The sequence below is a fragment of the Calypte anna genome, chromosome 3 (genome assembly GCF_003957555.1).
Source record: "Calypte anna isolate BGI_N300 chromosome 3, bCalAnn1_v1.p, whole genome shotgun sequence".
NCBI classification, from domain to species: Eukaryota; Metazoa; Chordata; class Aves; order Apodiformes; family Trochilidae; genus Calypte; species Calypte anna.
In genome coordinates, this window is record NC_044246.1 from 94,754,544 (window position 1) to 94,767,317 (window position 12,774).

The 12,774-nt window shown below is 36.1% G+C and overlaps 1 protein-coding gene across 1 annotated transcript in view; it reads right to left on the bottom strand.

Moving 5' to 3' along the window:
• The window catches only part of ARHGEF10 (Rho guanine nucleotide exchange factor 10), a 107,495-nt gene that overhangs the window by 25,261 nt on the left and 69,460 nt on the right, over positions 1-12,774 (bottom strand). The window contains exons 19-24 of the mRNA XM_030448639.1: positions 8,907-9,022; positions 7,123-7,250; positions 6,548-6,648; positions 5,145-5,266; positions 2,283-2,369; positions 789-1,012 (exon numbers count right to left, since the gene is read on the bottom strand). Coding sequence (XP_030304499.1) covers positions 789-1,012; positions 2,283-2,369; positions 5,145-5,266; positions 6,548-6,648; positions 7,123-7,250; positions 8,907-9,022 — 778 coding nt within the window. The remainder of the gene's footprint in view (positions 1-788; positions 1,013-2,282; positions 2,370-5,144; positions 5,267-6,547; positions 6,649-7,122; positions 7,251-8,906; positions 9,023-12,774) is intronic.

Genomic DNA, 12,774 nt, shown 5'->3' on the forward strand with positions numbered 1-12,774 from the left:
ACAGATTATTACCATAGTTAGGAATATTGAGTAGTTAAGTCTGGAATTAATTGCACTTCATAAGCAAAGATAATCACATGTTGAAACTTTTGAAAACAGAATCTTCCTTAAAGAATTTTGTTGTTCATCGTATAAACTAGTTAGAAACAGCTTCAAAACTCACATTGTTATGTATATACATACTTATATATACATATATATACATACTTATGTACTCACTAGCAATAACAAGATCTGTTCACTTACTGACCTATTAAGTTTAGAAAATACAGCTTTTTTAATAAATCACATGATGACTCAGTAAGGTCATCAGTTCAAACAGAGCAAAATAATTCATGCCAATAGTAAACACCAATATTATTTATTCATGTGACACATTCTGCACAATATCACAGTGTAGAAGTTAATAGTTTTGGTCATTAACACTTTGTCCTTCTGAAAATCTTCCAATGCCTAAAGATTATGTTTTAACATCACAAAAGTAATATTTACAGTTCTGTTAGGTTGCAACATTAAAATAAAGTAATATATTTTTTAGACATGATGATGAATTAAATCTCTTTCATCAAATATATGCATTATTTTATTTTCAAACACAAAATAGTTGATTATATAGAGTGTTATTTTTTCTTGATTTAGAGGGAAAGGGTAAATTGAAGGCACTTAGATACTGCATGGGTACTTTTTTAAAAAGGAAACATTTTTTTGCAAGCATCTCTCATAATTCTGCTATAGAATAGCAAACATAATCAGTAAATCATACATAGTACACTAAAAACGAGAATCACCTTCCTTCCTCCATGCCAAGGCAAATAGTAGGCACATTAGAAGTTTTTGCAAGAACATTTTCAGAGTCAAGAGCTTTATTTTGCTCTTTCAGTTTCTCCTCCTCTGGTATGTAGACCATGCAGAGAATCCGTGATTCCACATTGAAGCACTCAATAACCTTGGGGCTGGAGCTTTGAAATGAGACTATTGCAATCTGGCCCATCTGATTAGTACAACTTCCAATCTGAATTGGAAAAGAAAATAAAAAAGACCAAGACTGATATCTGTCTCCAGGTAGATGAGTATTAAACAAGGAATGACTGCAATGTTAATTGAACAGTGCATCTCGAATTATATATATGAATATGAGTTTTCATGCATTAAGTTATAAACAAGAAAATAATCCAGCACAAACTCAAGGTTTGAAAACACTCACTTGAGTGAGCTCAGTGATACATAATATCCCCTTGTAAAATCACAAAAACAGCAGTTTGAAAGGAATAATATTATGGTTTATTCTGATGTCTGACTCCAAGTACATGTGTAATACACTAGTTTAATAATTAGTGTTCTAGGTTGTCTCAGATTCTCTTAAAACAGATGACAGAGCTGAGGCCTGTTCTTTGCACAGTAACAGGTCTACAAATAAATGCTCTGCCCCAACAGGAAGAGACTTGTAAACTTGCTGATACAGGATCTTAAACTTCTCTCTGATCCAGAACTAAGTATCATCAATACGTCCACAAATCTGTATATTTTCATGACCTGATCTTAGTAAAAAAAAAATACCTGAGCATACTGCAGTAAGTGTTGCCAGACAGTAACTCTTAATCTTTATATTGAACAAAAAAAAAAAAAAACAACATAGGAAAGACAGATAAAGAACAATTTGTAGCAGGAGATTTTATTGGCATATATTTGTGACGACAGTTTACAAATACCAAACACAAGAAGAAATTATATGGGCCACCTTGAAAAAGACCACTGGCAAAAACTTTCTAACTTCTTCTAATTCACAAAAGTTCTCTTAACATTTCAGTATTATAGTAAGGAAAAATGCTACTAAAATCCTTGGCTTTTTTTTTTTTTAAAGTGCTATCTATTTCACTTTTTCTGCTGCAACATCTGCATATTTAGCACCATAGCAATGAGCCAGAACAGGGTTGGTTTTTTTCCTATGTAAATACTTAAACAGATTACTTATGACTAAAACATTTTTTAAATATGGAAACAGACAACAGGACAGTGTGAGCTCGTATCAGTTTTAGAAGCCCTCATTACAAATTAGCACATAATTCACTTTGGAATGTGCTCAGCATTTTTGAATTCATTTTGTGACACACTAACAAACCACACAGATGACAGAGAAAAGAGAGATCACATGCACAAAATTACTACTGATCCTTTAAAGAATTCCATCCTCCAATAATAAAAAAATGGGGGGGGATGAAAAAAAAAAAAACCCCAAAATTATTTCAGAACCCCCTTTTCAAGCTTTTAAAGATTATGCTTACCCAAAGAAAACCATGTTCTATGGCACTGGAATCTGACTCTGTTTCACCAGAGAGGTATGGTTCAGGATTATAAGCAGCACATTCAATCTTCAAAGGAAAAGAGAGCAGTTACCACATTAAAAAGATGCCCATTTCTGCTTATTTTAGTCTGTAATTAGCTAAAGCATCACAGGAGAGATAGTGAATCACAGGAGGCAAGAAGTCAGTTTAGTCCATCCAGCTGCTTCCCATGAGCAGGGCCAGTTGCATGTGTGTCGTTTCTTAAACATTCCTTACCTATTCTTACAGATATGAAAAGCCAAAGACTACAAATTCCCCAGCTGATCTGTTCATGCTTCATGACATTTACTAAGTTTTTCCAAATACCCAACCTAGCATCATTTTTGCTGTAATTGTCAGTCTGTTGCTTCTCACCTTGGCCATCACGTAATAACTTCCCTTCCGAAGTGTCTTTTTACATGTAAGGCTGATGATACATGTCATGTCTTTTCTTCATTAGGCTAAATTAAGACTATCATTTAGTTAAATAAAAGTTTTTAAAAAATATTTGATTTTTTTTATTCTTCTCTTTAAAACTCTTGATTATTATAACCCATGTCAGAGCTCCCTAAAGCTAATACAAAAACTTCAAATATACATAAGTAATTCATAACCGTGGAGAGATTTAAAAGGCTCCTGATGAGGTATGATACTACATTTTTAGACAAGATTATTTGTATTTTACATTAATGTTGTAATCTCAGACAGCAATGTATTGGAGATGATTTGGTTAGTATGAACTTAGACAACTTCATCATAACCTGGCAGCATCACCTCCCAAGAGTGTACAATTAAAAAAAAAAAAACAAAACCAAGCATACATCCTACTTAAACGAATTAATTAATTTAATTCTCAAAAGTGCAAAGATTTTCACAAATCATCCTGAACTCAGCAGGCATTACTGAGTGAGTAGCAGTAGTAAAAATAATGTGACTTGTTCACCAAAACTATTCACTATAAAGATAAAAGATGGAAACTGATGATGAGAAAAAGAAAAGAAAATGAGCTATCTACACCAGCCTTAGCATGTCTCATTTAGCACATGATGAAGTCATCTACTTGTAGGGGTGATTTACAGTAGCTGCGACAGCTGAACACATCACCAGCTAAAGAGAAGACATGCTGCATATTTCTTGAGCTGCTTGTTACTTTGCACTTAGTCAAAACCAATAATGTTTTTTTCACAGTTAAACCCTGGTAGTTTAGCTTTCAATCTTGACAGAAGCCCTTTGCCTGGGATGTAAACTTTCTCTAATGGAAACAGTTGTTTGAGGCTCCCAACACCCCCCAGCATCATAAGCAGCACGCAGAGAACTAACAACCAGAATCAGGGAAGTAAAGGGTCTCTTCCTACCCCAAGCTGTGGCCAGACAGCCAAATTCAGCTGAGAAAACCACCAGTAATACTTAGATCATCTTTTCCTGTGATATCTGGGAAAAAAGCACAACTACATAGGAGCATGAATGACAGCTCTGTTCACACCCACGTTATCTTTAGATGTGAAACTGGCAGCTGACCCATGGCTCAGGTAAGTGCTGCCACACACTGCTGTCTCCTGAGACAAAGAAGGCAAAGTCATCTCTCAACTGTATGGGCAACAGACTTGGCTGAGCAGATCCTATTATTACTTGGCTACAGGAGGTGAGCCTGGGCCTTCAAGGCTCCTGGCATGGACTTACAGGACTTAAACACATAGGCTCTGAGGAAACAGAAATACTTCTAATTTTCCATAAAAATTTGAATTAGCTTAGTTATTTCACCAGTGGTGACTTTAGAAAATAATCAAAACAGAAAAAGCCAACTGTTTAGTATGATAAGAATGATTACAGTTGTATGGGAGACTGGAGATTTTCAGTAGACTTTGGCTGCTCTGAAAACCAGTATCACAGGAATGGTTTGAATTAACACCATTACACAACTCAAATGTGTTTCCAACTAGCAATTATTTTGAATAATTTTTGAATCCAGGCTTGGATACTCACATTTGAAGTGAAGCTATCAAATGAACTTCCCTCCTGTCTAGGCTGCCCTAGAAACTAGGATCTGTAGACTTCCTGCTTTGAGCACTACCCATGCAATGATGTTCATTTAACATTGGGATTCCGGCCATACATATACAATTTAATTCCCATTAGTGTTTTTTCACAAGCCCAACTGATTGATGGTCGATAAGAAAGTCTGCTGATGCATAGGAAAAACCAGTATCCATCACCCTTCCCTTCCATCTGTTGGGTTGGACATCCTGTACTTTTCATCATTAAAGCCAGTGGTCAAAATATGACTTCAAAGTGATATATTGCTTTAGGAAATAAAACACAAAGATGACTTCTGTATCATTGGTCTAAAAAGAACTACATTTTATATAGGACCCCAAGAAAATGAATTTTGCAATTATTTTAAAACTGTTGCTCTCTGTGCACTGAAATATGAGGAGGATTCAACATAGTAACACAGAACAAGACAGCTGTCACAAAGATTAGATTCCTGCCCATTGTAAGCTGCAGGTTCCCTTGGAGCCTCAATCAAACACTTGGAAACCTCAAGACCAATTCAAAATTCCTAGCATTACTATTTTCATTGGGTGGTGAGCTTACATCTAAAATTGAATGCCATAATATGTGAAAATAAAAACTATGTTCCTTGGTGCCTCAAAGACTGAAGTATTTTGCATTCCTGTGACTGTCTTGCACCTTCCATTGGTAGTGGTCTTACACCAAGGTAGTAACTCAAGGGAACTGATAGATGTGAACTCATAGATGTATTTACAATATGGTATTCTTGAGCAGAAAGCAATCATTACACCAAATAAAAGTTCTGTTCACCTTGAACTCCTGTTGCTTGGCCATCATCACTGGCATGTGCCTAACCAGGAGAGGATGTTTCTCCTTTTTGATTTGATTCCCATCATCTTCTACACAGAACCAACCTAACAGGTTATCCTCTGCTGTAAAGGAAAGAATAAACAAACATCCCACAATACTTTCACTGAATAATCACACCTCTCCACAGCAACAGAAAAGAAATCTGTTAGGATTGGTTAATACTGATCAGGCTGTTCTTATACCACCATATATGCATAAATGACAATGTAAAATTATGTGTGAAACTTTAATATAGTTGATTATATAAATACTGATAATACAAAAAACCCCAAAAAAACCCAACCAAAAAAACCCCAAAAAACCAAAACCCGAACACCTTACACTAGCAAAATCTTAAGAGTTTTCTCTTAATGGTCTTTTCAGTAGGTTAGTACAAGAGGAAAAAGCACACCAATCCTTTCCTCAGACTCTAGGAAATCTGTTTTGCAAATAGCATTTCTCTGCCTCTGTAAGTAGCATCACTACAAACTACTACTTATCATAATTACAAGAATCCTCCTCCTGGAATGATGGAGACATCCATTTTTTTGTTGTTGTTGTTGTTTTGCCTGCCTTCAGTGAGATACCATAAAAGCACTGAATTTTTGAATTTTGAGGATATGCTGTTTAATCCTGCTTTCTAGCAAGTGAATATCCTCAGAGTTTCTCATCTTAGGAATTCAAAATCCCAGATATCTTTGGAAATCTATACACCCTGTGCAAAAATAGGAGACTAATAACAGGGCTAATTACAGAACAGCACGTTCTTTATTGCTCCCACCTAGGACAGGTGCTTATGATAATCTCTCCAGTAAAGACCAGAGACTTATGTTTAAAAAAAAAACAAAAAACAAAACACTTCCCCCACAAAACAACTCAAGTTTTACATATCAAACTATAGAAACAATGCATTACATTAGAACTACATAAGTAAGTTTATTTTATGCTCAGAAACCTGAACAAATTAACCCAACACCTGTACTGATATCTCTGAGCTAAGAGACATTTGAACCTGAAGTTCAAGGTTTAAAAAGTTACCAGAATGTGTATGAGTTTATAATGGAATAACTTCCTCACCTTTCTTTCCTGTAGTATCTCATTCTTGTTGATTTAGGTAAAATAATTAGTAATAATTAAAATAGACTTCTTTAAAATACTGCAAAAATTATGTTCCTTCATAATGAGACACCTCATCCTATCTATAACATCATTATTTTGCAATAATGCACAATCACTGCTATTTACTGTATTGCAATTTTAACATTTTTTTCACAAAAAATATTTTCTAAACAACAAAAATAAAATTACACAGGACATTGAGAACTGTCTTAACTTGACAGGAAATTTAAAGAACTAAAAATTACCAAGGGCCAGTTTAGCCATTTGTAAATTGTTGATCCAAGACTGTTTGATGGCAGGAGTAAATGTATTGAACACAGCTATAAAGAAAGTGGGCCGCCCAGACCTGTAAGAGACAAAAAAATGCACTCTAAATGCATTGAGTATGAGATACAGTAAAGGCTAGGAATGTCAAACAAGATAAAATTTCATTATTTTCTAACACTTAGACAAAGACACGTCTCTGATACAAACATGCAGGCTATGAGATGCCATACCTTCATCTTCCTATGCTTTACATGCAATGGTAGGAGAACACCCTCCGTGGTACATGAATCTAACAGTGGCTTTTCTACAGGAGCTGTCAGTGCCACAGTTCCCCTCTCCTTACACCTGGAATGCATGGATGAGGAACAGGAGAAAAACTACAACACTACTCTAGAACACGCAGGTTCTCAGAACTGTGGCACAAGAGCAGAAGTCAGAGGCTAATGGCAGAAAAAGAGGGGGGAAAGCTACTGATTCCCAAATCCTCCCTGGTACATCTATGCCTAATTCATAAGCCCATTTAGAAGGTTTTGTAATCAAGATTACTACTGACTTGTCCTGTTTTCCTGGGAGTTGCAGCTGAATTCTACAGCGATCTGCCGCTCTGATTTCATCTTCTTTTTTCAAAATCAGTTTTTGTAAGCCTGAGGTCCAGTCATGGGCTACAGATTGGTTTAAATTCTGAAAAATTAAGAAAGCTAAGATTCAATGCCAGACAAGTGGCCTATTTCCAGCAAGCTAACTAAGGTGATCTCTGCATTAAAAAAGAACAGTTCCTGGCTCCTAAGCCTCATTTATTTCACATTTTAATGATTGATAATTTAGCCATATTTGCAAACACATTTCAAAAGTAACAGTAAAAATTTTGCTAACATATTTTATCTGATGGTTTAATCTTACCTTTCTCAAAGTTTATGACACACAAATGACATTCCTAAGTGTCTGAGAGGTGTCTCAGACTAAGAAATGTAAATTCCCTTCAGGTATGCACCCAACCCTTCTACTTCATTTCAGTGAAGTTATACAGAGCTCAAAAATTGTGTTTCTAAAGAAAATCTCAGAAAAAATGTCTACAAATCATACTGCTAATGTCTTTTTTTTTTTCCAAATCTTTGGGACAAAATGTTTAAAGAGCCATCATGAAAGCTGCCCAAGTGGTTGGAATCTGTTTAAATAGGGTGCTGAAACAACAGCCCTCTGCAAGGTAAGTGCCCAGTCACAGAGGATAAAACCACACCTGAGTAACACAAAGTATCACTTGTAACGAGTCTTCATCCACAGGAGTATACCAATTTTCCACATTTTTAAATGAAAATTCACATCTTTTTCAAAAACAGGGATGGCCTCATTCCTCAGCTAAGCTGTTCTAATTATCTTACACATCTCTACCTGCAAACACTGACTGAATTTTAAGTTTTCAAAACACAGTTGGCTGTGACTGGCAGTACAGGCAGAAAGACTTTGTAAATGTGACAAGGTGAATATCTTACGGTACCTGTGCTATACATATTCCAAATAATGCATTAGCTTCACCTTCAAAACATGTTATATTTTGTCAAAAAGTATTGTTTCCATAATCTTCCTTTGCAGTACATATTTTCTCAAAAAAGTTTTGTTTTATTGAATGCCCTTGACTCTGAAGGCAAGATATACCATGAGAAAATTTGCTTTCACATACATATTCACACACACTTATGTATAATCAAAGCCTGTAGTGGCCGGTAGCAGGTAAAAATTGTGTCCAAGCATACATAAAGCATATAAAATAGAAAGCAAAAAAGCAAATTTATTAAGTCTTAAGGCTGTGGAGAATTAATTCTGAAAATTGGGGTAAAAGTACTGCCTCCTTGTCAGAATATAAGCTAAACAACAGGGTTATGAACAAGGTCAAAGCAAATTACTTTCAAAATTCCTCTGAAAATCTTTTTATATTTGCATTAAGTTTTAAATGTAGCTTCCCCCAAAAGCCAGGATTACGATCTCAGATAGACACCAGGAGATTCCTCCAAATAGTGATCCTACTGCTACCTTGACTGTTAGAATCCACATTCTTAATATTAAAATGTAATTGTTTCCATATAAGCTTATCAGCTACTGAGCAAATGCAGACAACTGTCATATCCGCAAAAACAATACAAAAAAACAAGATTAGAAAGACAACTGTAATCTACTTATAACACTAAATAATTAACTGTGAATTAATTACTAGAGGTAAAAATTATAAACAGTCTTTATAGAGAGAACTAAAGAATGTCTTGCACAGACCCCAGGCAGAGACAATTATGCTACTTTTCAACAGGAACATATTTAAAAAATAAATATAGCTTTGTTTATTACCTGATAGTTTCCTTTAAGGCTGCCTATTAATTGACTAATTTGACCAACTACATTCAAGTCATGTAAAAGGTTCTGCAGATCATGGTACAGTTGCCCTGGTCCCATATAGAGCTTGTCTAAAATGAATAAAAACATCAGGTTATATATAATAAATGTAATTTTTGGTTGAAGGAGGAAAGCATAACAAAGATAGCAATCTTAACATACATCACCATTTTAACACTATGAAAATTAAGCTTCTTAAAAACTGTGACATTCTCTCTAGATTGCAAAAATAACTCACGCTCTGATGTGCACCTAGGGTCTTCATTACTTCTGAAAATCAGAGTGGTTTATTTATACACATATCACCAATCTTTCTTTTTTTTTTTCACCAGGTGCTTTTAATGCCTTTGCAGGCAGATAGCTGTGAAATGCAACTCAGGAAACTGCAGCTTGTAGAATGTTACCACATATTAGCTTTGCATAGGCATTTCCTTTTAGCTCACTTTATAATTGCTTTTATGGTTGCAATTAAGGTTCAAGTTTGTTCATCTAGTATGACAAAGAGCAACAGGAGCAGTTTTAACAAGCACACACTAGAACTGCAACAAATATCAAAGTCTCAAGGGCCACAAAATCTCTTGATGAAAGGGAAGTTTTGCTTAGCACCAAGCAGCAGACTTGCTGTTACACCTCTGTTTAAACATCCTTCCTGAAGGTTGCTTTTGGTAGCATGATGAAGCCAAAAAATTTATTCAGTTCCTTCACTCAAAATTTGTTTAATCAATCACAAGACAGTTCGGGATCACATATCCACACCCTAACTCTAAGACAAGCCTGCAATTTCACTGACCCACTCAAAATTTTACTTCAATCATGGTTAAGCAAAAAAGGGACCTGCACTGAAATCAGCAACAAATATTAACAACAGCAGAAATACTTTGTCCTAACCATCAATAAGTACATCTGTTTATAAGGTAACCCTACTCTGAAAAACATTCTGATAAATTGTGTAAAGACACAAAGCTTGCAGAACCCTGCTAATGCCCTCTGGCTCTCAGATGTTGGAGGCAGGATGGCTATGTAATTCTTGTGGAAACAACACTCTCCCTTCCCCTAAAAATCCCACCCCGACTCATACAGATTCAGGATGTTTCCCTTTGGGTGAATGACAGGAACCAGGCTGGATTATCTTTTCAGGAAACCTCTGCAGATTATTTAGCTCACACAGTAGTAACCAAACTATGGATTCTTCATCCCTGCCACAGATTTGGAATCCAGTCTGTGGGCAGCAAACTCCCCTGGAGCACAAGGATTTCAACCCTATGCTGGCAAGAACAGGACCTAAATATAAGCCTGGGAACCCACTCTGCAGAGAGATGAGGATCAAGGAGAGGAGCCACATCACCTGCTCTGGCTGCAGGGCAGATGGGTGCTGGACACTGCACAGCTGCCAGCCAGCACCTTCCTTCCCTAAGTCTGCAACAGGCACCAGAGTATAAACCAAAATGCAACAAACCAAAAAGAAAGCTATCAAAATAGCATAAACTAGAATAAACATGAAAATAAACATGTATACGACAGTGTTTCTTAAATCAGCACTATGTATGTATCAAAATAACTGTTTTCTAAAGATATTTTTCTTTTTGGAGGCATTATACAGATTAAGGCCATTACTGGATGTTTTCTTTGATGCAATTTGCTATATTAAACTAGGCATCTGCCTTAAACCTTGGAGAGTATAACATTTCAAGGATCAAGGAACACATTAAGGGTTATTTTATCTCTAAATTCTCTACTTCATAGCAGGAAAAAGCAACATAAACCTGAGATATTACAGAATCCCATAAAATTTCAAATTATTCTTTTGCCTTTAAATCTTTTGTGAAATTGAATCAAATGAAAGGATTTCTGTATATTGCCCTTGAGCACTTCATGGGGGAATGACTGCACTGGCTTCCATTTACACAGCCAAAGAATAGATGCAACTTTCATCCACCCTTCTTTGCCTGTTCTGAATGTTAATTAAAAGAACAGTCTAGCCTTTCTTCTCCTTAAAATCAGTCCATAAGAAAAGATAATTATATTTACTGTACACAATGCAAATAAATGACTGCAAAGTAGACATAAGAGGAAGAGTTTTGAGATTACAATCACTAGAATATGTTTGCAAATCTGTTTTTAAAAAATGAAATGCTTTTCTGGAACTGCAGACTACATTATTTCAGTAAGAGGCATTTTCACTTTCTCCCATTCAAATACTTGAAAAATCAACATCTGAAAGTTGTAAACGCTTCTGCCCTTGTATCATTCTTCTGCTAGCTTAAGCCTTTCTTCTTACTAACATCTACAATAATTGTAACATGTTAAGCACCAGAATCACTAGTTCCTAAACACACAGAATGGTTTGGGTTGGGAGGAAGCTTAAAGAACAGCTAATTCCAACCCCCCTGCATGGGCAGGGACACCTTCCACCAGACCAGGTTGCTCAAAGCCCCATCCAGCCTGGCCATGTACACAATGTAAGTGGCATCCACAACTTCTCTGGGCAACCTGTGCCAGTGTCTCACCATCTTCACAGTAAAAAACTTCTTCCTAATATCTAATCTAAATCTACCCTCTTTCAGCTTAAAACCACTCCCCCAGCCCCATCACTACATGTCCCTCCTGGCTTCCCCGTAGGTCCCAGTCAAGTAATAGAAGGTTGCTGTAAGGTTTCCTCAGAGCCTTCTTTTCTCCAGGCTGAACAACTCCAACTTTCTCAGACGGTTTTCAAAGGAGAGGGGCTCCAATCCTCTGATCATCAAATTGTTGATTTTGATGGTGTTGCTTGCAAAGAAATGGGTGGGTCAGTGTTAAGGGAAGTCTAGTGAAATGTAGCCAAAAGCCATGATAATGTGTTTGGCACTGTAAGGGACAAAAGTTCCAAATTTCTATAACAAAAAGATAACATCTGCAAAACAAAATTTACACTAATTAGAAGTAGCTATTACCTTAGCTGAATTTTTGAGAGAAGTCCATTCACTTACCTGTCATTTATAAACTCCCCTACTAAACAAAAAAAAAAAAAACCACTGCACTGAAAAATAGACTACAATATTTCTCAGTTTTTTTCTTGTGGGTTTAAACCAAGAGAAAAGTTACCAGGCTGCAGAAAGCTGACAGTTCTGAAGATTCCTTTTTATAGGATGGGTATTTTCACTCAAATGAATTAAGTTTTAAAAGCCAGTATTACTCTTTGCAGCTTCACAAATACAGAGGTACCAAGCACTTCATTTTATTATTGAAAGCAGGTTGGAGAATGGACATTAACCACCTGACAGCAAGCATTCAGGCAATTCTTTGATGCTGCAGGACTTCATGCCAGGGTCTTCAACTGGACTTGCCTTGTGAAATACATACATCCACCATGCCTGAAAAAAGCTGCCCTCTGTAAAACTCTTCCTGAAGCCCCAAAAGCTCCTATAAATATCCTTATTCCAGCCTCGGGACTAAGTCATAAATCTTGAATTTCATTCAGTAACTGTCACCTAAGCCTATTTTGTCTGCACCATACATATTTTATAAGCTTTTAATAAGTCTAGATAAAAAGGATGCAATGAGTGTGAAAGCAAATAAATTAACCTGGCATTTGAAATTCTGACACACAGTAAAAACAAACAGGAGTCACTTTAGGCTCATTCATTAAAGACCACATTCTTAGTGGAAAAGAAGCAAAAAAGCAAATCAATAAAATATGAAAGAGGGCCTGCTTCCATCCTCTGATGTTCTAGAGAAGACAAATGGCCATATTAAGAAGTTTTAGCAGTCAGTAAAGGACTAGATCAACAGCCATGGCTAATGTAACGCTTTAATGCAGGTCCTTAGTGGGCAAAAACTAACACAG